Here is a 26,660-nt window from a genome sequence, read left to right on the forward strand (position 1 = left end):
ATTGAGTGGATGGATTTATTGACTTGATGTATCATGGAATGAAGAAAATCACACAGTTTGATGTGTGGAAATGAGAGGGAGAAGTGGTAAAAATAGCTGTATAGCAAGCGAAGCGAAATGTTTGAATGGAATATGATCTGATATGCGTTATTTCCATCATTGGAGTTTTCTCTCTTCTTAAAAACCCGTGCAGTCAGTAGTCAGTTAGTCCGGGTGTTTCCTCTCTTTCGTATGTGGTTTGATGTTCACTCTCATGATGTCATTCGGATAGGAAAGTACCTAGATAGGGTAGGTAGGAAGATAGGTAGGTGTGTAGGTGTGTAGAAGAAAAAAATTAAGCGAGGTTCTTGATTTCAAGATGGTGGTGTTGTGTTGTGTTGTGTTGTGTTGTATTGTGTTGTATTGTGTTGTATTGTGTTGTATTGTGTTGTATTGTTTTTATTGTTTTAAAAGTAGGAGTGGGAGGGGGAAGGGAAGGGAAAGTAAGAGGGGGAAGTAAGAGGGGGAAGTAAGAGGGGGAAGTAAGAGAGAGAGTAAGTGTGGTGCTGATAATAATGGAGAGTGGAGAGGATTATGTTTGATTATTTGATTGGTTGGTAGATTGTGTTGTTTTTTGGGGGGGAGGGAGGGGGGATTAATTGGATTGGAATGGAATGGGTATGTGTGGTGTGTGGTGTGTAGTTTTTTGGTTTATATATTTGTTTTATTTTGTTGGGCGATGGGGTTGAGTGATGGGGATTAGGGGGGGACGATTTTGTGTATGTATCTGTCTACCTAGTGGATACTTGGTAGACTAGTAGATAGTAGGTGGGTATGTTATAGGGTTATAAGGAGGAAGAGGAAGAGGAAGAGGAAGAGAAAGAGGAAGAGGAAGAGGAAGAGGAAGAGGAAGAGGAAGCGGAGAGGAAGAGGAAGAGGAAGAGGAAGAGGAAGAGGAAGATGAATCTCAACGAAGCTAGTCATTTCTAAATGAGATTTACAATCTTATTTTTCTCCTATATTGTACTATATTATAATATTAGTCAGGTAGGGGATGAGTATCTTTTCATTTGATATGTGAGGATTATTGGGAACTTGAGATCTAATGTTCGCTGTACTGGGTATTTCCTAAGAGGTTTGTGTGGAAATATAGGATTTTGGGGGTGAGATGCACTTCTTCGGTGCGAGAAGTAGATCGGAGGAGGAGGTGGAGTTTGTTGCACTTCTCAAAAACAACGTGCTGGAGGGACAATCTGGGTTGGGTGGGTGGTTTCTTCTTGCGATGTGTAGTTAGGAAAGGAAAGGAAAGTTCTTTCTCGGCATCTTCTTCTCTTAAAATCTGTAGAATCTTAAACTTTTGTCGTACATCTCAGAGTAATCGTTCTGAGAATCTCAGGGTTCGTTTTCTAGAATGTGTAATTAGATCTTCTCTCCTTCTTTTTATTTCTTGTTGTAGTTTATATTGTGTTTGTTATATACCAAATAGATATTATAGGAATAATTTCTTTGAATATTTAGGTTATCTCTTTTCAAGATATGTGATAAAATTTCTTCCTTTTTATTATCTTTTTCTTTTGATAAACACCTGCACTACATGATTCTATCCCCTTGTCTCGAATAGGCTGATCGGACTTTTGTTGTATATCTCGAGATATTTGTTTTGAAAATCTAGTAGTACTTCTTTCAAGATGTGCATTAAAATATATTCCTCTTCATTCCCTTTTCCTTTCAGTATTCACTGTACAATTCTACCTTCTCTCAAACAAATCTATTAAATTTTTGTTGCACATCTTGAGGAGTTCATCCTGAGAATCCAACAGTTCGGTTTTGAAGATATGCAACAAAACTAACTATCCTACCTTCTATTCTCCCTTCCTTTTTCTTAAGTTATCTATAGAACTTTTGTTGCACATCTCAAAGAAGTTCTTCCTGAAGATCTGACAATTCGGTTTTCAAGATATACAACAAAATCTAACTAATCTCCCCTTTCTTAAATCATTTATAAAACTTTTGTTGCACATCTCAAAAGCATTCATCCTAAGAATCCAACAATTCTTCTTTCAAGACGTGCAACAAAACGCAATCAGAAAAAAAGAGATATACCTAGGTTGGTAGTTTTCTCAAGCATCTCCAGTTGACGTAGCCGAAAACCCAAGAATTCCATTTCCTCCTTCTCCTTCTCCCCCTCATCCCGATTTCCATTACTTCTTCTCCTATATATGTTCCTCTCCCCTCTTCCCTCTTCTATCTCACATACACCTCAACTCATCCTCACCCTCACCCTCATCTTCAAACTTATTCTCAAACTCAAATATACCCTCCCTTCTAAATCCCAATTTCTATTTTCCAATCCCCATTTTCCAATCCCCAATCCTCAAACCCAAATACACCCTCCCTTCTAAATCCCAATCCCCATTTTCCAATCCCCAATCCCCAACCCATCCTCCACTTCTCCAATTTCCTATACTCAAATTCAAGCTCAAATTCAAGCTCAAATTCAAGCTTCAAGCTCAAGCTCAATCTTCAACTCTTATATTTTCATTGGATCATTCTTAGCTTAACTCTCATAATCATCACCACCATCAAAGATACATTTATGACAAACTTGTAACTTTAAACTTCAAACTTCAAACTTCAATCTTTATATCTCTCATCATACTCTATACCTTATACTCATCCCATCATATCCCATCCTCGTAAATTATCAATCTCAATCTGATTACTCAATTCTCGCCAGCAATTTTATGACTTTTACACTAATTTACCCATATATCTAACGTCACATTACCCAGCAAAGAAGTCTTTATAAATCATAATGCATGTATGCACACCAATATCCATTATGATTTTCAGAAGTTGTCCAAGTATTTGTATTTGTATTATCCTATCTACGACTAACAAAAAACAACCCCTAGAATAAATCTCTGAAGATCCCACCGCTACCCGTTACCTGAGCGAGAAAAATCCATTTTGTACTTTCTCTACTCACTTCCCTCATCCAAAATGACTTAATCCTTTTTATTAACCAACTTCAACAAAGTTGCGAAATCCGGAGTTCCTAATCCAGTCACTGGATCCCATCCCTTTGTCGCATTCCAACTAGCATATGGTACAAATGGAGCTGGTAAGCCGGAGTACACATCAGTTCCCGTGCATCCGGTGCTGCCTCCGTGAACAATATCGGTAAGCCCTTTCTTACCGATTGAGTAGAGCCAAGGGTTGAGGAAACCGAGTGGTTTGCGACCCGCGTTTAGACGGGCATTGTTGAGGAGGGAGATGATACCTGCGAAAGCTGGGGAGGATGCGCTAGTGGGAGAGGATGTTAGTTGAGATGGAATGTGAGGAGAGGGGAGAAGAAATGAGAAAGATATAAGAAATCAGTCATACCTAGTTCCAGAAAGTAATTGATCTTCTGCAACTCCAGTGATAGAATTAACATCTCTGAGATATAATGTTAGTATGACCTCTCACAAGCACCTTCATATGGAAAGAGAATACTAACACAACATGGAATCTAACACCTTGTGCCGCAACATCTGGGAAACCACGGCCCTTAGGATTGTAAAGACCCTTCCATCTAGAACCCAAAATCTTCAAGTATCCCTTAACAGCATCATCTTGATACGAAGGACGAGGCCATCTATCACTAAAACCGCCAGAGGAGAAAGAAACTGCTGCTTCTGGTTCCACGTATCTAGTTCCTCCTACCGAAGTAACATAAGGACAAGCTGCTGGGAAAATAGGCAAGAATCGTGTCGTATTCTTTCCATCATTAGTTTGGCAAGCCGATCCTACACCGGTATCTCCAGAGGAGAAGAGAATAGATACACCTCTCATACCTAATTGACCGAACATCTTACACACGGTTTTAGAATAAGCTTCTGGAACGGATTGCTCATCTTCTCCGTATGAAGTTGTGATTGTTTGTGGCAATTGGTTGTTTGGGAGACTCAACATATAGTTAAGATAGTCCAAATATGGCTCATTTTGATTGTCGTCTAATGATGGTTGATCGAGATCTGGAACGAGAATTCCTCGACCTCCGGTACTGTAGTAAGTAATATTGGTTTCGAATCCCAAGGCAGCAGCATATTGAATATCTAAATTCGCTTCTCCATCGTCGTTTGTCGAGTTTTGTGTATCTAAGCCTCCATTGATGAGTGCATAGGAGAAGTTTTGGCTAACAGCATATGGAGCATATTTCTCCAAGAAAGCTTCTAAACCATCATACTTTGCCCATTGACCAAGGTATCCAGCGACTCCTAGACGTGACTCGGGATTTGCTTTAGCAGTGTAGTTGCCGATATTGTAAAGATCTCGAAGACATTGAGGAGTAATTGTAACATTGCAAGCAGTAGTATTGAGTGTTGGTAAAGAAAGAGTACCAAAGTCCTCACGGAATACTTGGCTGCGTTGTGCTCTAATTTGACCAAACCTGGTTGTGGGTTGAATCATTGTAATGTGACTCGAGACCTCTTTTGGAATGGAATATCCCAAAGTTCGAATTTGTTTATTGTGCTTTTGATCTTGATGAGCATAGTAATGGAAAGTGGTATTCAACATATCCTCCGCTTGCTTAATTGAAGTACGGAAGTTGATCCATTCTCCATCGTTGTGGATATTTGACTCGGAGATACCAGATTTCTCCAACCATGATAGAACGGCTTGAGTGGTCTGATCAGCTGGCTTGATGAATCGTTTAAGCTCTTCACGCTCAAGATGTTGACCATATTCAACATGATCAGGTGACGAAACGGCATAAAGCTTCTGTTCGAAAAGTTCATGATCTGGCTGCTCCAAAGCAATTCGAAGCTTGATTGTTTTGTATGGGCGAGGTTTCTCGAGTTGAGCCCAACCTTGCGGGATTTCGCGAAGCGATTCCAAGAGCTCCATGGAAGACTCGCATGCAGCAAAGCTACATACTGCCAAACCAGAAACCACGCGAGAGAACTTCATCTTGATCTTGAAAAGCTGGTGTGTTAGTAATATTGTATTCCCCTTTTGGTAATGGTGATCAACTCACGATATTGAGCCCTAGAAAGGACTATGAAGATGTATCAACAAGAGAACACCAGGAAAATCAGAGGTGTCGAAGTTGGACTTGAAAGAAAGGAAGTGAGCAACGAGACGGGAATTGCTTGCCTTTTGTACTCAATCATACTATATTGATCGCCTTCGCCTTCGGCTCAATAGAAGAGGGGAAGATCGTAAAAAGTATTGTTATCTCATTCACCTAATGTAAGCCAAGAAAGATGGGAAGTATATGTTACAAAAGAGGCAGGTGCTATCGGCCGAATCTCTTGGTTAAATGGTGCCATTCGTCGTTCTCAGAGATCCAATTGAGTCTATGATGGTTGGAATTTACTGAATTTCATATCATTAAGGTTAAACTCTATCCTTAAAAGCTGCCCCTTATCAATCTCTCATTGTCGTGGTATCGCTCCCTCCAGAAACATAGGATGAGATTGACATATACTTTGGTTCCTGATCTTGTCCATCTTGTCCATCTTGTCCATCATGCCATTACTTGATCTCAGCTTACCATTCGGCTTGGCCTGCATGTTCGACACGGTTTGGATATACACTTATGCTCATGTCCTGCATTTCACTCGAAATGTAACCGATATGAAGTTGTACAACTTTATCCGTATCCGGATTCGGGTAGTATCCCCGCCTTGTCCCAACAGTGAACGATGCACCGCGCCTTGGTATTTACACACTACCTCACTACTCCTGGAATCGATGCAGGTATCCCACCATTGTGATGGATATTCCATTTACCAGCCTTGGCTGACATTGTGAACATCTCGAATTGATAAGTAATCTTACCATTGATTGGTTTCTTATCTTGCACCTGCATCTGCGGTAAATGAAGGAAAGATATGCGGGAATGTGTCAAAGAGAATGAATGGATGAATGAATGAATGCATGGCCAGCTTCACGATCAATTTGGAGTTGTATTATTTGATGATCAGTGTATAAATGAATGTTGGGACGTGGTGGAAATTATGTACTTCGTAGGTAGAAATGAAGGAGTGATAATCGAAATAAAAGATATCGGCATCGGAGAATCCATTTCGGGTCCCAACGATCGGGTGGCTACAGCTTGATCATCAAATCAAATTCTTCTTCGATTCAAGATATTCATTTGAACACTTTCATATCCAACAAAGAGCCTCAAAAAGTACTCGAGCACATCTAAACAACTTCAATATCTATCAAAATGTCTACAGAACCGATTGCAGTCTTGTTCGTCTGCTTGGGAAACATTTGTCGTTCAACCATGGCGGAGGGAATCTTTCGATCCATGGTTTCCCAGGGTCCTTACGCATCCTTGATATCGAATGTTGATTCATGTGGTACCTTCATTCCGGTTAATATTTCCTTCATATATTTGAGATTAATTTTTGGATGTAGGAACTGCAGCCTATCACACTGGATCTTCCCCAGATTCCCGTACCATGGCTACGCTGAGAGAGAATGGAATTTGTGACTATAAGCACAAGGCTAGAAAGGTAAGCTTTATCTGATACATTCATCACGCTGCTGGTTGAACTTTGTTTATCGACAGCTCGTCTAGGTTTCTATCAATGATTTCAAGAATTTTGATTATATCTTTGCTATGGATAGCAACAATCTTGAAGATCTTCTCTCCTTGAAAAGGAGAACGGAGGGTAAAGCAGAAGTTATGTTATTTGGAGAGTATGCAGGAGGTTCTAGCCCCGAGGAAGTAGATGATCCTTATTATGGTGGGAATGATGGATTCAAGGCTGCTTATGAACAGTGTACGAGGTTTTCCAAGAATTTCTTGAAGTCGACTTTTCCGGATGTTGAGAAATGAAGGGGATTGGATGTTTTGATGCCATGTATATATGGATAGATGTATGGAGAGAAGGATAGAGATCACCATTATGTGAATGCCCATTAGTCCATGTATTAGTGAGGGATGCAAATTGACTTCCTGAGAAGCTTTTCACTATCATGATGACATGCATGGGAAAGTCTTGGTTTCATAATGATTTTTATGTCATTATCAAAATGTCGGTGAGAATATCATGGATTTCCCATGAGAGGATGGGGTTAAGTGTCTGTCAACATATTCTTTCTCTCAAAGAAACCGTGTCAACACGAAAAGCAATCGCCCTCCTTGGGAATCAACAAAGTCTGAAGCATACGAAGTACGAAGTAGAGATACTTTTTAACGTTTTCACATATATGACATGATTACCTATGCGCATAAAGGCTGACAGATATATATTGACACGACCGTTGAAGCAAACTCCCCCACCACGGAATGCCCCACTGGATATTACTCGAATGATGAGCCTCCAAGAAAGCACACATGGACTGAAAGAGTTTACGATGTTACCAAAATGCATTGCCAACATTCAACAGCTGAAGGGAAGCTGCATATACGTTACCTTGATTCGTATTTGCCATCGTCCGAACCACTTACAGCCATGATAGATGATTGAACGCGAATGTTTCGACATCTCAGCCACCATGTCCAAGAACTTGAGAAACCTGAGAAACTCGAGATTTACTCTATATACCTAACCCGTGAATGTATGATGAAGGCGGAGTTAGGTATGAATATAAAGCATGAATGTGACGTCGGGAAATCGGTCAAGTCGATCGATGTCATTTGAATTCATACGGACCCGGTAGATGCTTGAACATTTATACTCAGCCTCAAACGTAGGCTTCCAAACATTGTACCCCAAAAAGCTTCCGGCTCAAAGGATCTCTCTCTCACCCATGGCATGGATCTTTGAAGTACCGATGGTGGCATCTCTTGCATAGCCGCATCTGTGTATTGTCCCCAAAAGGCTGTGTATGAAAGTGTAAATGATGATTGATTGGTTGGAAGGAGAATGGGAAGTTGTGCAGCGGTACCTTGCTATGCGCACGTGGGTGGTTGAATGCATTTGGTTCTAGTGAAGTTTCTATTTTGAGACCACCGGTGGACAATTTTTAGTTCTGACCTACCTGGTAGTTCTTGGAGCGACGTGTTTCCCTAGACTCTTAGTATGTAGGTAGTGCAGCGCTTCGTATGCTGATGATTTGACAAAGAGATCCTTATGAGCCACGATTAAGAACAAGAGGCTTGTCTAATATAGATTTCGCTTTTTTGGTGAGAGAGAGAGGAGAGAGAAGAGAGAAGGGAGAAATGAGAAATGGGAGGTTGGGTGATTTGGAACAATATATGGAAATATACTTGTATGGAAATATATATCAAATAATGTAATTAATTATATTCTTATTAATTATATTCCTATGAAATTCGATACCTTGCTTGATTGTAGATCTTTATCTCTCCAGATCCAAGATAATCAATCATTCATTATCCAATCTTCTCTCTTCTCTCGACTCACGAGCCAACTTACCCAGCGTCATTTCTTCGAGGGGAGGGACATCTGCTCCGTGCTATCCAAAACACCCAGACTCACCCACTATCGATATCTGATGATATGAAACCCGAGAACTGTGAATGTATCACTCCTACCGTCCTACACTCCTACTCGAGGACTAGGTAGATACAAGATAATCACCACCATGCACGAAAGGTACAAGGGATTTTCAAGGATTACTTTGCCTTGGCAACCACTTTCTGATCATCCACTCTGTTTACAATCCCTACCAAATTTCTAACATCCTTTTTAATGCGCGGCCCTCCTCAAGGTGAAACCACCTCTCACAAGCACAAAATTCCATCTTACTCGGTTCAACCAAGCCAAAAAAATATTGGCATCTCTTCTAAACTCTGTCTTCGGTGCTTTCGTATCTTCGTATCCTGACTCTCAGGGCATAAGGAAGGAAAGAATAGGGGCGAAGGAAAAGTTAACTCTAACCCTACGCATCAACATAGTCCATCTGCAACCTTGCACATCTCACTTAGAGGATTGACGGCAAGACATTCCCAACTGAGCTTGAGCCCATCGCAAGGAACCTCATTTTGCTCCCACGCAATCCCCTTCACCCCACAGATCTCATCACAAATAGGACGGTTAATTTGATACATCGATACCATGTCCTATAATCGATTAGGTATGTCCTCCTATCTAATTTCGCACATCTATTCTCCACCTTCCAAGCACACATTATCCGAGTTTCGCGTGGTGACAGCAGTGAATGATTCTCAAGATTGGATTCAAATCGTATTGTTGTCTTGAAGACCATTCACGTCGGCCCGTGTATCCAGTTTTGCGGCGCATAGCAACCAACGCGAAAAGGCACAATCAAGTTGAACTCTGCTGCGCAAGAAGGATTCCTTGATGGAACACTGAATCACTTTAAACATTCAATTTACCTCCTGCTACGGCAGAAACATCATTTCTACTTGTGGAGAGGACTACCTACAAAATACACACTTTTGTTTGTTTACAATAAGCCTTTCTAATATTCAACTTACACAGATCCGACGGGCCAAGGCCAAGACGATTATTACAATATGAATAATAGACATCAGTCGCCGCACCCTCAAGGGTACCAACTAGAAGATGCGCCATATGGAAGACCACATACTACCTCACCCGGTCCTGGAATGCAGAATCTCGAGATACCCATGGGTCCTGGAGCACATAGAGTTGGAACACCAAGTGATCAATTGCAAGCTCAACCATCTGTAAGTACATATTTAAGCGTGCCTTGTGTCTGCAGAGAGATATGATTATAGCTAACATGTATCATACAGTATTCGGTCGAACATTTAGATTCAAACCAATACCATCAGCGCATGCCCCTCAATCCCAGTCAAAGCTACGACTCGGAATATTCTCTAGATCCTAACGCGCATCACGATGCCTACTACCAACCTCCATACCAACCTTCTCCTCATGAAGAACATCCTTTACACAATTACCCCCCAGCCCAAGACCCATATTACAATGACGATGATGACCATCAACCAATTCTACAATCGCATGAGCCTTATGGGCCAGATCCGCACTCAGCTAGTGGCACCGATTACAAAGGTGGTTATGACGGGGCGGGACAATCTCCATCTGCGACACCTGTACCTGCGTTAAGAAGATACAAGACAGTTAAGGAAGTCCAACTGTTCAATGGAAATCTCGTACTTGATTGTCCGATTCCTCCTAAGCTTTTAAATCAAGTTAATCATGCACCACCGCCGGAGAGAGATGAGTTCACACATATGAGATACTCAGCCGCAACATGCGACCCCAGTGAGTTTTTCGAGGAGCGCTTTACATTGCGACAAAAACTCTTTGCAAAGCCTCGGCATACAGAACTCTTCATCGTTGTCACAATGTATAATGAGGATGATGTATTGTTTGCTAGAACAATGCACGGAGTATTCAAAAACATTGAATTTATGTGCACTCGCAAAGATAGTAAAACATGGGGAAAGGATGCTTGGAAGAAGATCGTAGTGTGTGTGGTCAGTGATGGACGTGCTAAGATCAATCCAAGAACAAGAGCTGTTTTGGCTGGTTTGGGAGTTTATCAAGATGGAATTGCAAAGCAACAAGTTAACGGCAAGGATGTGACAGCACATATCTACGAATATACGACTCAAGTCGGAATTGCTTTGAAGAAGGATATTGTTACACTCACACCAAAACAGCAACCCGTTCAATTGCTTTTCTGCTTGAAGGAAAAGAATCAGAAAAAGATCAACTCTCACAGATGGTTCTTCCAAGCCTTTGGTAGAGTACTCGATCCTAACATTTGTGTACTCATCGATGCTGGTACAAAGCCAGGAAAAGACTCAATTTATCATCTGTGGAAAGCTTTTGATTTGGAACCACATTGTGCAGGAGCTTGTGGCGAGATCAAAGCTATGTTGGGTCCAGGAGGAAAGAATTTGCTCAATCCATTGGTTGCCACCCAGAATTTCGAGTACAAAATGAGTAATATCCTGGACAAACCTCTTGAATCGGCATTTGGATTCATTTCGGTGTTACCAGGTGCTTTTTCTGCATATCGATATGTTGCGTTACAGAACGATAAAACTGGAAATGGACCACTGGAAAAGTACTTTGCAGGAGAGAAAATGCACGGAGCAAACGCTGGTATTTTCACTGCCAATATGTACCTTGCCGAAGATCGTATTTTGTGTTTCGAATTGGTATCGAAGAGAAATTGTCACTGGATCTTACAATACGTCAAGTCTGCTACTGGAGAAACCGATGTACCGGATACAATGGCCGAACTAATTTTGCAACGTCGAAGATGGCTTAACGGAAGTTTCTTCGCTGCTATCTATGCTCTTGCTCATTTCTATCAACTTTTCCGAAGTGATCACAGCTTTTTACGAAAAATTATGTTCTTGATTGAATTCACATATCAAACAATTAACATGATCTTCGCTTGGTTCGCTCTTGGTAATTTCTTCTTGGTCTTTCACATCTTGACTACATCTCTCGGAAGTGCTGACTTACTGGGTAATGTTGGTGTGATTCTTGGTGTTGTTTTCGAATGGCTTTACTTGTTTACGCTTTTGACCTGTTTCATTCTGGCGCTGGGAAATCGACCTCAAGGAACGAACAAAGTTTATATGTCTATGGTTTATTTCTGGATCATCATCATGATGTGAGTATTTTCCGCTTTTATCTAATTTTCTCCTACTAACTGGAATAGATACCTAATGTTTGCTTCAATTTTCATCACGGTTAAATCAATTCAAACTCAACTTGCGAAAGATCAATTCAATTGGACGGATATTATCAAGAATCAAATCTTCTATACTCTGATCATTTCTCTCGCCTCGACTTATCTACTCTGGTTCATTTCTTCCTTTTTATTCTTCGATCCATGGCACATGTTCACATCTTTCCTTCAATATCTTCTTCTCACCCCAACATATATCAACATTCTCAACGTTTACGCTTTCTGTAACACTCACGATATTACATGGGGTACCAAAGGAGATGACAAAGCCGAGAAACTTCCATCCGCTGTGCTCAAAGCTGGTGGTAAAGTCGACGTCAACATTCCCACTGACGATGGTGACCTCAACGCTCAATATGAATCCGAAATGCGGAAGATTCAAATCAAAGCTCCGCCTGAGAAACGTGAATTCTCGGCAGAAGAGAAGCAAGAAGATTATTACAAATGGTTCAGATCCTCAGTAGTGTTGTTCTGGTTGGTTTGTAATTTTGCACTCACGAGTGCGGTGCTTAGTACAGCGGGCTTGGAGAATATCGATACGAGTACTGATGATACGACGAAGAGTACGATTTACATGGCTGTCGTTTTATGGAGTGTGGCAGGATTAAGTTGTTTTAAGTTTATTGGTGCGATGTGGTTTTTGATTGTCAGGATGTTTAGAGGTGTTTAGTGTTCTGGCGGAAAGAGAGACGAGGGAGGAATGGGGAGAATGTGGTTCTGAGAATGGAGGGTTTAAGATATGAATGCACTGGATATGCAATGAATGAATAGGATAGGATAGGACAAAGATACCCCAGTTAGCGGAGGTGGATGGGGGAGATGGTACATATAAAATGTATGTACTTGCGTGATTTTACCATTTTTTATTTCTTCTTTTTATGATTCATTAGGAGCGAGAGGATTTGGGAATTCTTATGATTGCATGAATTTATTACTTGGTCTCTTGTGAAGAGAAAAGGGGTGATATTTTATATGTATAGAATGGAAGGAGTTTTGGGGGGTTAGAGATGAGATGGGGGTGAGGGTTGTGGATGAGGAAAGGGTAGTGTAGAATACTAGGAGAAAGATTTTAGAGGGATGATGAGGGGGGTATGAATATGAAATACGAAATATTAAATATAAATAACAAACCTTCTTTGAAATGATATTTTGTATGTGAGTGTTTGTTCTGTGGTGTGGAGTGTGGGATGTGGCATGTGGTAAGCGGGAAGTAAAACTTAGGTAAGGTGAATGCAGATAGGGGAAGATAGATAATAGGAAGGAGATCCTGCAAACTTTAGTATCTAGTAATTCTTGGATATTTAGGTAAATTGTGTAGTGATATATATAGGTAGGTCGTTAGTTAGGTAGGTTGTTTAGTTAAAGTTTTCGAAGGTTTGGAGTGCATGCTAACCTTATGGGAGTGGGGTTTAAGTCTCACTACTAGGTTAACCGAATCGAATCGAAGGTCGAAGGGAAGTGTCCTTAATTTTCAGAATGTTGAATGGATCCCCTGATACATACTTGTATAAACGAAAATGATTTGTGTGTGAATTATGATATGATTTACGATTCATTTGTCTACCCGATACCTGGTATCTGATCGGTTTCTATTTTAACTTTTGAGAGATTTATATACTTCTTTAATCGATTGCTCTTTGTATCTCCTCGAATACTTTATTTATCTATTTACTTTATGCAATCGATATCTGATTGCTTAGTAATTCATCAACCACCACCACCATCCCGCCCTAAATTCTCCCCAGGTTCGACATCGTAATGTACTCAACCCCAAGCCCTACCCCCAAACGAACCCATCTCATCCTGCTCACCTGCCACGCCATCTATGTTTCCGGACCCCCAGAGCTCGAATCGTCATGGCTGCTCGCTCCTTTTCAAAAAGAGGGGAGGGAATGGATGACGTTTATTAAGCATATCATGCGTGCGGCAGAATTATGGAAGGAGGATGAGAACAGTTTGTTGGTTATTAGTGGGGGGTGTACGAGGGGAGAGGTGGAGAGGAGTGAGGCGAGGGGGTATTTTGAGGTGGGGGTGGAGAGGGGGGTGTGGGGAGTGGGGGATTTGGTTCGTGAGGTGGGGATGGGGAAGGGAAGGGGGGAGGATTGTGTTGGAGGAGGAAGCGTTGGATAGTTATGAGAATTTGGTGAGGGGGTTGGTGGCTTTTTGGAGGGGGACGGGGGGGTGGCCGGGGAGAATTGAGATTGTGAGTTTGGGGTTTAAGAGGGGGAGGTTTGAGGAGTTGCATTGTGGGGTTTTGGGGTTGGGGATGGGTTTTGGGTTAAGAGGGGGGAGGAGACAGGAAGAGGTTGGGGATGAGGACGGGGAGGGAAAGGGGAGAAAGTGGGATGGGAAAGGGGTGGAAGTTATTTTGAAGGAATCAATCCTGAATTTATGGACGAAGAGAGTGAGGAGTTTTGATCGGGAGAAATACGAGGATACGGTGAAGGGGGAGAGGGAGAGGGGATATGGAGAGTGGAAACGAGATTTGTGGGGGACGGGGAGGGTGTTGAGGGGGAAGAGGGGAGGAAGAGATAAGTGGATAATTGAAGGGCAGGAGAGAAAATTGTTTAAGAGTGAGGAGGAGAGAATGAGGAGTGGAGTGAGTACGAGGTGGTTGGAGGAGGGTGAGGGGGTGAGGAGAGAAGAGGTGATTGACGAGGGAGGAGTTTTGCCTTGGAATTGTTAGGGTGGATGAAGTCATATAGCGAGAGTAGGTAGGTTTGTGGGGTCTTGGATACAGGAATCTGTTTATTTTCATCATTTCTACGATTTCGAAATGTGAGATGCAAAATATTCAAGTTTATTTGTGATGCTATTCACACTGCGAGGTTGTTCCTTTGTTCAATTCGGAGTTTCTCTTAACTCGGCGGGCTGGAAGTAACTCTATCCTTGTGAGAAGTTTTCATAGAATTGTGGTCTCGCTTCTTTCTTGTTGTTTTATGTTTTTTCCTTGTTGCGAGGGGAAATTTGTGGATAGATGGATAGATAGATGGATGGATGGATGGATGGATGGTTATACTACTTTCCGCTAGGAAGATTGAGAATAGGTGGATGGGGGAAAGGGAGTACGCAAAAGGAGATTATAATGACACTTTTTATACTTCCTACCTACCTACATATCTGCCTACCTACCTTTACATCTTACTCCAAATCGTGTATCAAAAGGGTATATAGATATAGATGTATAGACACGCAACGAAACCTTGTTTTGGAAGCTCGGAGAGGATGGTTTTTAGTTTGAGCCTTGAGGATCTGGTTTGGTTATTATAGGTGGGAGTAGGATGGCGGGTTATTGGTTGTATGGTTGTGTGGCTCTTTAGTATGGGATATGGGATATGGGGTGCTTGTTTATGTTATTTTCTTTTGATTCATAAGGGAGGTAGTTTGAAGGGGGAAGAGAAGAGTGAGAGAAAATAGAGGTATATATAACAGATCTTGAGGATTTCTTGAGTTTTGAGCAATGGCTGGGAATTGAGATGAAGAGTTTACTTCAGTTTATTTCATTTAATATTTATCTTTATCTTGAGTTTATTGATCTGGATGAATTGGTATTCTAAAAGAGTCTCGTTGAGATATCACTAGATAGTTGGCTAGGTAATCTCTTTCACTGGTGTTGTAAAGATTACCTAGTATCTAGAAAGGAAAGCGAGAAGATTTGAGCTTGGAGTCAGCGCTAGATGCATTCGGCTTGTTATTGCAGGAACTCTTCTACGTGGAAGGATATAAAGAAGTGTGTATCAAAAGGGAGTTTGTCTTTCTCTGTTCAAATTTATGCTCGATTTGCGTGGAGAAGCTTGATGTATTTCGGAGGGTTGTTCAAACAGGAATAATGCATCTACCTAGTAGTATCTCCCATAATAAATCGAAGTTTCTAGTATAGCAAAATGTATACTTGCAGCTTCAATGCGTTTGACAGTCGTTCTTTCCTTATTTGCACTTTTCGGTGCGAAGAACATGATGTAAGAATAGAACCTCGAAATTTGGTGATGCAGATACAGTGCCTTGATTACTTCTCCCTTCTCTATTCCTTTCTTTTCACTGATAGACAATATGTGTATGCGGTACCAAAATCCTCAATTCTAGTTGGGTGATACAACTCTACATCATCTTCTCTCACACTTTGGCCTTTGGCATTGAATTCGCGCTTGTCTACTCTCTCACACTCACCCACTCACTCACTCTCACTTGGAAAATGCTCAATAGTAACGCCCAGCCAATATTAACTCACTCGTCATCCATTCAAGCTCGCTTCACTTGAGATCCTTCAACCTTTGGAGTCGAACTATGTTCTTCACTTAGGTAAATCGAACTCCTTAAGCATTCTCTTAATCCTTCTGAGATATGTACGGGAGCTCTCTTGGCTAAATCTGACGATAGTACCTAGTTATATGATTGTTGTTCTGGGTGAGTATGATACGTTTTACTTCATACTTTCCCATTCGATATTTATCCTCTCTTTCTCTATCTATAACCTCATCTTGTTCAGTACAAGTGTCAGCTGATCATCTTAGATATCAAGGTATGATCCATATAACCACAACTACCACCGAGAATTCACTTTCACCTTTTCACTTTAGATTAGAATAAGCTTCATTTCGGAATCGGTAACTGTACCGGCCAATATTTAAACCGCTCTAGGTATTTAAATCTCAACCTTCTACCTCGTGTTATAAAATTCTTAACCCGTCAACTGCACAACCATCCTCAATACGAAATCCGCATCACAAACCTTTTATACCTTCTCCCTTGAGAAAGAACCAATCATCACCTTCACACATATCTCATCACATTATATCAAATCTACAGAAATGTCCGCCATTAAAAACGAAAGCGCATCTCCTTCTCGTTCAAATTCCATTCCACCATACATATCTGACTCAGAACCCGAATCGGTTTCACTTTCTCCGCCGCGAGATGATGGAAGTCGTCATGATGAGCGCGAGTTTATGAGTGGATATACTCGTTCTTCATATCGAGATGGACGTGGATATAGAGGTTCTTCTGGCCATAGTCGGGTTGAACGACCGGGTGGAGATGATGATGAGAATGAGAATGAAGGCGAGGATGAGGATGATGAGGGTGTGAATGGATATGGTGATGGGTACGGCGGAAGAGAGGATGATGGAGAAGATGATGGCGAGGAGAGAGATGACAACGAGGAGGACGAAAACGAGAACGAAGATTCCGACCAAGAAATTAAAAACGAGGATTCATCAGAACCAGAACTCGAACTCTCAATCGAGATTGACGACATGCAAATGAACGTTCCCCATATCCAACAAATCCTACTTTCAGACATGGAAGGTTCAGAACACGAACTCGACTCCGACAGAAACTCTACCGCATCTGAAGATTGGCGCAACATGAACTTTACCCAAGAAGATGAAATTGCTACTCTCACTCTTCCTGCCAAAGAAGAAATTGCGGCTACCGTTGAAGAGGAACTTCAAAAGCAAATATATAAATCTGTTCAGGAGGAGAAAATCCGTCAAGATATGGCTGCTGCCAATGATAGACCTGCTCCTGATCCCAGTCCCACCATTCGAATTTTAGCCATCGGAACAGATATGTGCGAGGAATTTATGGAAACTATATGTCCGGATGTGAAATTAATTGGAATAGGAAGATTGAATGGATGGATGTTTTGTGTTGACGAGAAGGTTGAGGGAGTATGTTGTTATCGAAATATCGTACCGGATTCGGACTTGAAAGATGAGGAAGAAGAAGCAGAGTATAATACTGTTGACAAAGTCGTCTATGGATTGATATGGGAAATTCATGAAAGTACACTTTATACACTTCTTGAGATGAATAAGAAGGGATGCGAACCGCAATTTGGAATGGCGCGAGTGGATGTTGTGAAACTGGAATGCGAAAGTTTCGGACGCGCTTTTGGGATGGGGTGGGGATTGAAGAGGGGATTGAAGGAGGTAGGGGTGGAGAAGGATGTGGTGGTTTTTACGGGAACACCTGGGGGCATGGGACTGGGGGAGGGATATAATGAGGGGGTTAATAGGGGAATTATAGAGGGGTGTATGAGAGGGATTCCGGATGAGTGGGTGGAGAGTGATGTGAGGATTTGGGTGCAGTATCCTTATGTTCCAGTACCGATGAAGTAGGGGTGGAGGTATAAAAAGTTTGTTGCGAGGAAATTTGAAGGGAGCGAGAAGAAGTTTTAGAAAGACACATGAGGAAACTTTCTCTGGAGTGGGGTCTAGAAAAGTTAGGTATGCTTCGTACAATAATTTCGCAAGCTGGTTTGAGGATAATCTCAGGTATATGCCATGCCATTTTATGATTGGAGAAATGGAAGAAGTGTAGACTTAGGCTTTGAGGTTTATGACGAACATACCACTTCTGCTCGTTTCTGAGTAGATATGGGAGGAGCATCTTCTTTGATAAGAATATTGAATGGCAGAGGTTGAGTTTAGAGTGTGTCTACGCAGGCTAAAAATGATTGATAATCAATCACTTATACTTGTACAACCATTCTCTTGAATGTTGGGGAAAGCAATTTTGACTTCACTACCTAGTATATAGCGATGTGCGAAACGAAGTGGTACAAAACTTGACAAAGAGAGAGGTGCTAGCACAACTGGTTTAAATTTCAACGAGAAAGATAGACGGATAGTTAAAAGAGTCAATCTACCTAGGAGGTATCTCTATCTGTCAAATTCCACGGTATCGCCTAACAATCCCCCTCTTTCACTCTCCTCGTTACTCCCCCTTGTTCCCACCCATCCACAAAACTTAAATCTTCGCCTGACTACCCGTAGCCTCTCGCATTTTCCCAGCCAGCATCTCATTCACAAACTTCACCGTATCACCCAGCATATCCTTACTAAACGCATGACCGACCCCCGGATAGACTCTATCATCCAGGAACAAATCTCCTTCTTTCCACCACCCTGTGTGCGCATCGGAGGCCTTCTTGAGAAAGTGGAGAAAGGGCGCGGAACAGTGATAGGGGACTAATTTGTCGTCGGCGCCCGAGCAGACCAGGATGCGTTTGTGGCTGAGTTTTTGCGTGAGCGTGGGTGTGTAGAGGGATTGGGCTGGAGAGGATGGTGGGGAGCTGGAGGGGATGGGCGTGCTTCCGAAGAGGATGGATGCGGGGTCCCATTTTTGGAGACTGCATATTAGGGCCGGGGGGAAGTCTTTGCTTCCCTGGAAGGAGATGCCGGGGGGAGAGGTGGATGTGTAGGTGGGGCGTTTGGAGAGACGCGCTCGGTCGGTCATTATTCCTGGGTGGGTGTTAGTAGGGGTTGAGTGGCAGGCTGGTTCGTTTGTTGTGTGTATATTCTCCTCTTTTTTTTATGTGTGGAGGATTGTTTTTTGTAGAAGCGAATCTGCTTATGCCTTCTTCGCTTGACTCTATTATCGATAGTGTTTACTGCTTGCTGAGGGGGTTTTGGTGACATCATGGGTTTATTGGGTAACTATTCCCAAATTGATCTTGAGATTTCGACCCTGCATGGACGTTGGGAGGATAATTCTTGATCGTTTTTGGATGAGTTTGGAAAATTTTCCTCCCAAATGCATAGCTCACTTGAGGATCTCCTCTTCTTCGTACCAAAAATAGAAACAGCTTATCTCCAGATACTCTGGTAAATCAAGTCTATGATAAAGTGTAGCGTGAAGACGTACATGTTCATGCGACATGTCATAAGTCTTTTGTGTTCTAATATTTATGAAAGCAGACTTACGCAGGTAATCAGGGCATCCAATAATCACAACACCAGCCGTGACTCTTGGATCAGCAAACAAAACTTGCCATGCTGAATGACCTCCGAGAGAGATACCCAAGACCAGATGGTGGTCAATGGAAGGGGAATCTCTGGTGTTGAAGATGTAGGAAGGTAGATGATCTATCAGGAGACTTGTATCCATTGCCGTTCCATGAAATATACTACGCTGCATGAGCCATTTTCAATCCATGCACGAATACTACAAGGTGTCGAACCTGAACATATCTTGAGCATGAGTCTCATTACCATCTCTCCACGATTCATTTGCTAAAGCATTGACTTCTCTGCTCCCATGATTTCTTTGATCAAACGCAACCGCGATCAAACCAACCGTTCGATTGGAACCTGATTGTTGATTCCACTCTTGAATACAAGTCGAAGCTACATTTTCCATGATTTTCTTGGTTTGGAGTCGTGGGTGGAGAAGCCAGAGACAGGATATGGATGTACATGATGGGGATATTTCCTCGAGCCCATAAATGGTTGTTAGGATGCCAGCGATGTGAAAGGTTTTTTCCGATATAGATATAGCTGGAGGAGCATTTTCAAGGGGGTTAGGGGTAGCCATGATGTTTGAAGCGAATCCTGATATATACTCGAGTACTAGGTAGGTGTAGGTAGGTAGGTATTGAAAGCTAGATGGGGAAGCGAACACTCGTTTGAACAAAGCTACCTATGTATTACATTACGCTCGGATGAGAAGATTGTCAAGGTTAATAAGGTGTCTCGGGTGTGTAGGATAAAAGAAAGAGTGGGGTTTGTGAATGCAATGCAAGATCTTTTTAATCTTTCAGATCTTCACTCCACTTACTCATGGCAAGGGAAGGGGTCTATCTGGTTGAATTAGTCAATATAATAAGTGGTGTATAGATGTTTCCTTCCTCTCCGTGTGTCTTCCCCAGACAAATGTTGAAATTTGATCATGTTCCTGCTGGGTAGGTAGTTGAGGATGGGAATGATAATGAGGAGATTTTATAGAGGAATACATACATGTATACATATATATACATATATCTATTACCTGTGTATATATACTATGTACTACACCCAATACCAATCCCTAAGTGTATCTTTTTCTAGAAGACGAAGAAGGCGCGGCAAATGGCAAATGTCAAATGGCAAATGGCAAATGGTAAAACGATTTAAAGGGGATCTACGGTGTACGGTGACCCCTAGTCAAACGTCATTTCCTATGTATCTAACAGTAATCCCTGGGAGATTGGCTCCCTATTTTCTGTGAAATACCACCCTGGAATGAAATTCTAATAATACAAAATCCCTGATCGACCTTTAATTATTCTTCGAGTTTACCTACCTACCTTTGGTAAGATACACGAGATACACACTTCGTACTCGAGTAGGTTCATGAGAAACATTTTCAATTGTCAAATCTCTCGCTCACTCTTTCACTCGATATAGGTACCTGTTACTCTGTTCATTACCTACCTATCTACTCGAGTATCTAGGTTGCTAATTGAGCTTTCGAACAATTCAATCAATTGGAAACTGGAAACGATCAACAGACCCATACCTTGGTTCCCTCTCAAAATCAACCAAACTCGAACACCCTTGGAACTTTCAACATTGTCTTCAGGGAATTCGATTCGAAGAAACTCTACTACTTACAACATAATTGCTCACAATGAACTTTGCGATATACATCTAATAGCACGATACTGTCCTTACCGGACCTCAGCTTGTAGGAAATCGATTACTTCCAGAAAGAATCCCCCTACCACCAGAACCTAGAGTTTACAATGGCACAAAGCACAACTGGCTCAATTTCACCATCGGCACGAACTCCACGCTCACAATCACCTATAAATACTCATGGAAATGGAGCTACAACTGCACGACCATCGGGTCTACGGACTGTGAGTTCTGAGAAGCCTGGAAATTCACTCAATCTGGCTATACCTACACCGACCTCAAATGCAGCAAGCAATATCTCGGAAGAGGCAGTCGATTATATGAATTTTGGCGTTCCACATCATACTCCCATAGCTTCTACGTCAGATGCTATCTCTCCTGGAACATCTGCCAATAATGCGGGCGCCAGCTTTTCCCCAGTACCTCCCCCATCTTCATTCCCTCATGAGAGCCATTCCGCAACCAACGGTATATCAACTCCACCCGGCAGACGTAGCGTGTCATTCGCTAGAGATATGACGACTGTTGAACCTCCAAATTCCGCACGACAAGATTCATGGGGTGTAGAAGACAATGACACGCCTGCGAAGGATAGGAGGGGTGCATCTATAATGTCGAAATTGAAGGCGTTAGCTACCCAAGTGGGATGCAAGGGCATGGCAGAAGTCAAAGCACACCTACGAATTATTTTGATGAAGGACTTGGAACTACACCCATTGCTACGAATATCCCACAAACATTACACGAGGAAAGTAGTGATGCAGATGCGGAAGAAACTGCAGATGAGGGTACATCCAATCAACCAGCGCGCATAAGAAAGAAACGCCGAACGAGAAGACCACAGGAAGAAGACAGTGCGCCCAATACACCCAGGTTTCGTGCTGGACCATCAGATTCCCCAGGTGGAAGTCGGTCATTTTTCTTGGGTAGGCGGGCAACCGATGGGTCTTTGGAACAAAGGGGCCATTTGTCTGAAGGCGAAGGGCGTGATCGTTTCAACGGGAAAAGTGCATGGCGACGAGGAAGTTCATGGATGCCAGGTCGAGGTTCAATTCCTGATACTTCGCCACAAGCACAAGATTTTGCAAATGTTGATGGTGCAAGATCAAAGAGACCAAGTCAATTCAGAAGAGTGACAGGACTTGGGGGACAAAGCGAGGGTGAAGCGCAAACACCTAGAAGACCGGGGTATTTTGGCGCAGAAAGAGCTAGTACTTTTGGCACTCAGAAATGGCGGATGATAAAGCATAGCATGAAATTCTTTGCTGGCAAGGCCAAGAAGGAAGACAAGGTTGACTATCTTAAATCTACTGAACTCATGGCGGAATTACGGGCTGGCGCCCCTGCAGTACTTATGTTTGCTAGTATGATGCAACGCGATGAGCATGGAAATAAGAGAATCCCAGTCCTTCTTGAGCAACTGAAAATTGAGATCACGGACAGCAAACCCACCGACGAGGACGCAGATGATTCGGAGAGGCATCTAGTTTTCCGAATCGAGCTTGAATACGGAAGTGGTCCAAATCGAATGAAGTGGATAATTAATCGTTCCCTCAAGGACTTCGCCAATCTACATTTACGGTATAAGCTTCAAGGAAATAGTGATAAGTACTTGGGGAACGAAGCTCACGCGCGACCGAAACAACCAAGATTTCCAAAATCCGCATTTCCATACTTCAGAGGCGTTCGAGGGCTAGGAGAGAGTGATGAAGATGAGGCCGATAATGTTCGTGCGGAGGAAACAGCCGGCGAGGCGACTCATGGCGATATAACCCACGGCGAGGCCACGCAAAGCGAGGCAGAACCAAAACGTAAGATCAAGAGGCGTCCATCCATGAGTGCTGCACGAAAAAGTACTCGTGCCATCTTGGATGCTAGCGGTAATGCAGTCAGTGCTGAAAAGCAGAAGAGGATATTCAATGAGCGTCAGCGAAGAAGATTGGAACAATATCTTCAAGAAATGATTCGATGGCTCATCTTCAGAGCGGATAGTAATCGCTTGTGCAGATTTCTGGAATTATCTTCGATGGGAGTACGTTTGGCTGCTGAAGGTAGTTATCATGGAAAGGAAGGTTATCTTGCTATTCAGTCCGCAAAAGGGCTAGATGTCAGGAGAATACTTACGCCTAATAACTTTTTCGACCGTCATTCTCCAAAGTGGTTTTTGGTTAGACACAGTTATCTTGTGTGTGTTGAGTCGCCAGAAAACATGCACATCTATGATGTGTATTTAGTGGATGGAAAGTTTGAAATACAGAAGAAGAGGAGGAAGATATCTGAAATGGGTAAAGGAAAAGCGAAAGTGAAAGAGGAAGTTTCACAAGCGGGTAGATCTGCTAAGCACCCTCAACACCACACTCTCAAACTTCAGAATTCCGAGCGCAAGATCAAGTTACTGGCCAAGAATGAACGTCAACTCAGACAATTCGAGGAGTCGTTAAATTTCATGGCCGCTAACACACCATGGGCGAAGGAACATAGATTTGGTAGTTTCGCTCCAGTGAGAACTGGAGTTACTGCGCAATGGCTTGTAGATGGTCGTGACTACATGTGGAATGTTTCTCGAGCAATCAATGAAGCAAAGGATGTGATTTATATTCACGATTGGTGGCTCAGTCCTCAACTTTACATGCGAAGACCTGCTGCTATCAGTCAGAAATGGAGACTTGATCGTTTGCTACAAAGGAAAGCTAGGGAGGGAGTCAAGGTTTTCATCATTGTTTACAGAAACGTCGAGGCTGCTATTCCTATTGATTCTGAATTCACAAAGTTCTCTATGCTGGATTTGCACCCAAATATTTTTGTACAACGATCGCCCAATCAGTTCAAGAAAAATCAATTCTTCTTTGCGCATCACGAAAAAATTTGTATTGTCGATCACATAGTTGCCTTTGTTGGAGGTATCGATCTTTGTTTTGGTCGTTGGGATACTCCTCAGCATACTGTGGTGGATGATAAACCTACCGGTTTTGAGCATTCCGATTCGCCTAAAGATGCTGATCACTGCCAGCTCTGGCCAGGAAAAGATTATTCCAATCCACGTGTTCAAGATTTCTACAAACTCAATGAACCTTATGCAGAAATGTATGATCGTTCCAAGACTCCTCGGATGCCTTGGCACGATGTTGCTATGCAAGTCGCCGGTCAACCTGCTAGAGATTTGACCAGACACTTTGTGCAAAGATGGAACTACGTACTTAGAGGCCGTACACCTACAAGACCAACACCTTTCCTTCTCCCCCCTCCTGATTACAATCAGGCCGAATTGGAAGATCTTGGTCTCACTGGAACTTGTGAAGTTCAGATCTTACGTTCAGCCTGTGATTGGTCCCTAGGTCTTACGGATACCGAGCATAGTATTATGACTGCTTATTGCAAGATGATTGAGGAGTCGGATCATTTCGTCTACATGGAGAATCAATTCTTTATCACAAGCTGTGAGACGATGAATGTAAAGATTGTCAACAAGATCGGTGATGCAATTGTAGAGCGTGCTATACGCGCTTATCGAAACAATGAGAGTTGGAAATGTATGATTCTCATACCACTTATGCCTGGATTCCAGAATACGGTGGATGAACCCGAAGGAACAAGTGTGCGCTTGATCATGCAATGTCAATTCCGAAGTATTTGTCGTGGAGACGGGTCTATATTCGGACGATTAAAAAGTCAGGGTATTGATCCCGAGGAATTTGTACAATTCTATAGTCTCAGAACATGGGGTCGAATCGGTCCAAAGAAGATGGTCGTTACAGAGCAATTGTACATTCATGCCAAGGTCATCATTGTGGATGATAGAATTGCCTTGATTGGTTCTGCTAATATCAATGAGAGATCTATGTTGGGAAATAGAGACTCGGAAACTGCAGCAGTTGTTCGAGATACTGATATGATATGGTCAACAATGGACGGCAAACCATATCTTGTTGGAAAATTTGCCCATGAATTACGCATGCGTCTTATGCGAGAACATTTGGGATTAGATGTGGATGAGATTATGGAAGATGAAAAGACTCATGAATTAGACCGCGAAGAAGAAGAATTCAAAGCACAGATGGATGGAATATATGACGACGAGGAAGAGGAAGGTAGTGACGGTAGCCCATCGCCGGCTAAAGGGGTTTCTAATGAATTCTCTACCCGTGTTGCTTTGAATGAGAATATACGCAGCTTCAATCACGACGTTGATTGGGAACAAGAAGGCAATCCCAACATACAACCCGAAAAGTTCAAGCCATTGACCACGGATAAAAGAGTTATAAATAACGCGGCTCATGCCGCAGATGTGGATGGTGATGGAACGGATAAACTGAAATCTCTATCACAAATAGGACAAACGAGGGGTAGAGATTCTGTTCTAGTAGAAGGCGGTCGCGAAGTGCTAGTCACTGATGTAGCCCCAGAAGGCAAGGGTACTTTGAATCAACCTAAGAGACCTCATGCGCGATCTGTGCCACCTCCAAGAAAGAACAGCTCGGATAGTGGAGAAGGCTACAATGGATTGCCGCCTCCTCCTCAATTGGTAAGGAGAACAACAGAGCAGCTTGGTCTTTCACAACTTTCTCAATTACCGGCATTGCCAGTTATGGATGATACCGATATTGGTGGCCCTCCTATAATCATAGATGCCTCCGGAAATACTGTACCCAAACCTTTCAATCCCTTGACGGCTGACATCAAGATAGCGCAAGTACATAAGGACTGTATGCGTGATCCATTGAACTATGCTTTCGCGGAAGAAATTTGGCAACAGATCGCCGAAAACAATACTAAGATCTATCGCAGAGTCTTCAGGTGTAATCCAGATAGTGAAGTGACGAATTGGCATGAGTATAGAGAATTCGTTGCTTATGCAGAAAGATTTGTACAAGCACAAGGAGGTGGAAAGACTAATGAGCGAGAGGGACAAGATGCGACCAGTCGACATGGACCTCCAGGTTCAAGCTCAGTCGGAAACCCCCTTTCTGAAAAGCTAAAACCGAATAGTCAAGGCGGTACTCATCCTCTTGGAACAGTATCTGAATGGGTTGCCACCGCTAATGCAGAACATGATGCTCGAGCAGCCATTAATACATCTGATGAGAGTCGTTTGGGTCAATATGACGGTGCTGACGAGAAAATTGCTGCTCGTAATGAAGTAGTATCTCCTATTGGACCAACTGGCAACGAAGCATTCCCTGCTCTCGACGCCACTGCTCTGGGTGTGCCTCCTACTAATGGGACAACTTCTCAAGCTAGTACCCGCAAGACTACCTTCTCTACGACACCAACACCCAATGGTGATAGAAGAGAAAATAGCAGTTCTATGAATCAAACTGGATCAGTTAGGAAGAGACGTCGTGGTACTACGAGAGGTAGCCGCAAGGGATTCTCAGGAAGCGATGACCTACTTTCTAGTGAGGATGTTGAGGATCTATTGGCGATGATTCAAGGCCATCTTGTCGTATTTCCTTACGATTGGCTTATCAAGGAAGAACTTAACTCTAACTGGCTTTACCAAGTCGACCAAGTTGCTCCTCTACAAATTTAGTAAGTTGATATATCTCCTTGAATTACAGTCGGCATTCGCTAACCCGTGAAATAGTAACTAGTATTTAATGGCAACGCTAGATACCGCCTTGTGTATTTCATTTCATTTGTGTACAGCTT

At 42.5% G+C, this 26,660-nt stretch overlaps 6 protein-coding genes across 6 annotated transcripts; 4 read left to right on the plus strand and 2 right to left on the minus strand.

Moving 5' to 3' along the window:
- Positions 1–2,830: 2,830 nt before the first annotated feature.
- Positions 2,831–5,116, minus strand: EAF02_002320 (uncharacterized protein). The gene is made up of 4 exons (XM_038898368.1): positions 5,003–5,116; positions 3,482–4,941; positions 3,367–3,420; positions 2,831–3,285 (listed from the first exon to the last, which is right to left on the minus strand). Exons 2-4 carry the CDS (start codon positions 4,933–4,935, stop codon positions 2,988–2,990), a joined length of 1,806 nt encoding a protein of 601 aa, XP_038762060.1. The 5' UTR covers positions 4,936–4,941; positions 5,003–5,116; the 3' UTR covers positions 2,831–2,987.
- A 1,086-nt stretch (positions 5,117–6,202) lies between these two features.
- EAF02_002321 (uncharacterized protein) lies at positions 6,203–6,820 on the plus strand (the record flags this gene model as incomplete). The annotated part of the gene is made up of 3 exons (XM_038898369.1): positions 6,203–6,338; positions 6,397–6,494; positions 6,560–6,820. 3 exons carry the CDS (start codon positions 6,203–6,205, stop codon positions 6,818–6,820), a joined length of 495 nt encoding a protein of 164 aa, XP_038762061.1.
- A 2,188-nt stretch (positions 6,821–9,008) lies between these two features.
- Positions 9,009–12,283, plus strand: EAF02_002322 (chitin synthase I; the record flags this gene model as incomplete). Its single annotated transcript, XM_038898370.1, has 4 exons — positions 9,009–9,027; positions 9,396–9,604; positions 9,674–11,535; positions 11,584–12,283. The coding sequence occupies 4 exons, from the start codon at positions 9,009–9,011 to the stop codon at positions 12,281–12,283; spliced, it is 2,790 nt and encodes a 929-aa protein (XP_038762062.1).
- A 4,138-nt stretch (positions 12,284–16,421) lies between these two features.
- EAF02_002323 (uncharacterized protein) lies at positions 16,422–17,732 on the plus strand (the record flags this gene model as incomplete). The annotated part of the gene is made up of 1 exon (XM_038898371.1): positions 16,422–17,732. The coding sequence occupies one exon, from the start codon at positions 16,422–16,424 to the stop codon at positions 17,730–17,732; it is 1,311 nt and encodes a 436-aa protein (XP_038762063.1).
- Positions 17,733–18,363: 631 nt separating this feature from the next.
- EAF02_002324 (uncharacterized protein) lies at positions 18,364–19,929 on the minus strand (the record flags this gene model as incomplete). Its single annotated transcript, XM_038898372.1, has 3 exons — positions 18,364–18,857; positions 19,320–19,522; positions 19,577–19,929. 3 exons carry the CDS (start codon positions 19,927–19,929, stop codon positions 18,364–18,366), a joined length of 1,050 nt encoding a protein of 349 aa, XP_038762064.1.
- A 1,189-nt stretch (positions 19,930–21,118) lies between these two features.
- EAF02_002325 (uncharacterized protein) lies at positions 21,119–26,602 on the plus strand (the record flags this gene model as incomplete). Its single annotated transcript, XM_038898373.1, has 3 exons — positions 21,119–21,639; positions 21,684–26,540; positions 26,596–26,602. 3 exons carry the CDS (start codon positions 21,119–21,121, stop codon positions 26,600–26,602), a joined length of 5,385 nt encoding a protein of 1,794 aa, XP_038762065.1.
- Positions 26,603–26,660: the final 58 nt, after the last annotated feature.

This window comes from Botrytis sinoallii, assembly GCF_014898435.1.
Source record: "Botrytis sinoallii strain Bc 23 chromosome Unknown BSIN_003, whole genome shotgun sequence".
Classification (NCBI taxonomy): Eukaryota; Fungi; Ascomycota; class Leotiomycetes; order Helotiales; family Sclerotiniaceae; genus Botrytis; species Botrytis sinoallii.

Coding starts and splice junctions, on each gene's coding strand:
- EAF02_002320 (XM_038898368.1), bottom strand. CDS start 4,935: ATGAAGTTCTCTCGCGTGGTTTCTGGTTTGGCAGTATGTAGCTTTGCT. Junction 3,421..3,481: donor GGTGTTAGATTCCATGTTGT/GTTAGTATTCTC, acceptor ATTATATCTCAG/AGATGTTAATTCTATCACTG. Junction 3,286..3,366: donor CAATTACTTTCTGGAACTAG/GTATGACTGATT, acceptor CTCTCCCACTAG/CGCATCCTCCCCAGCTTTCG.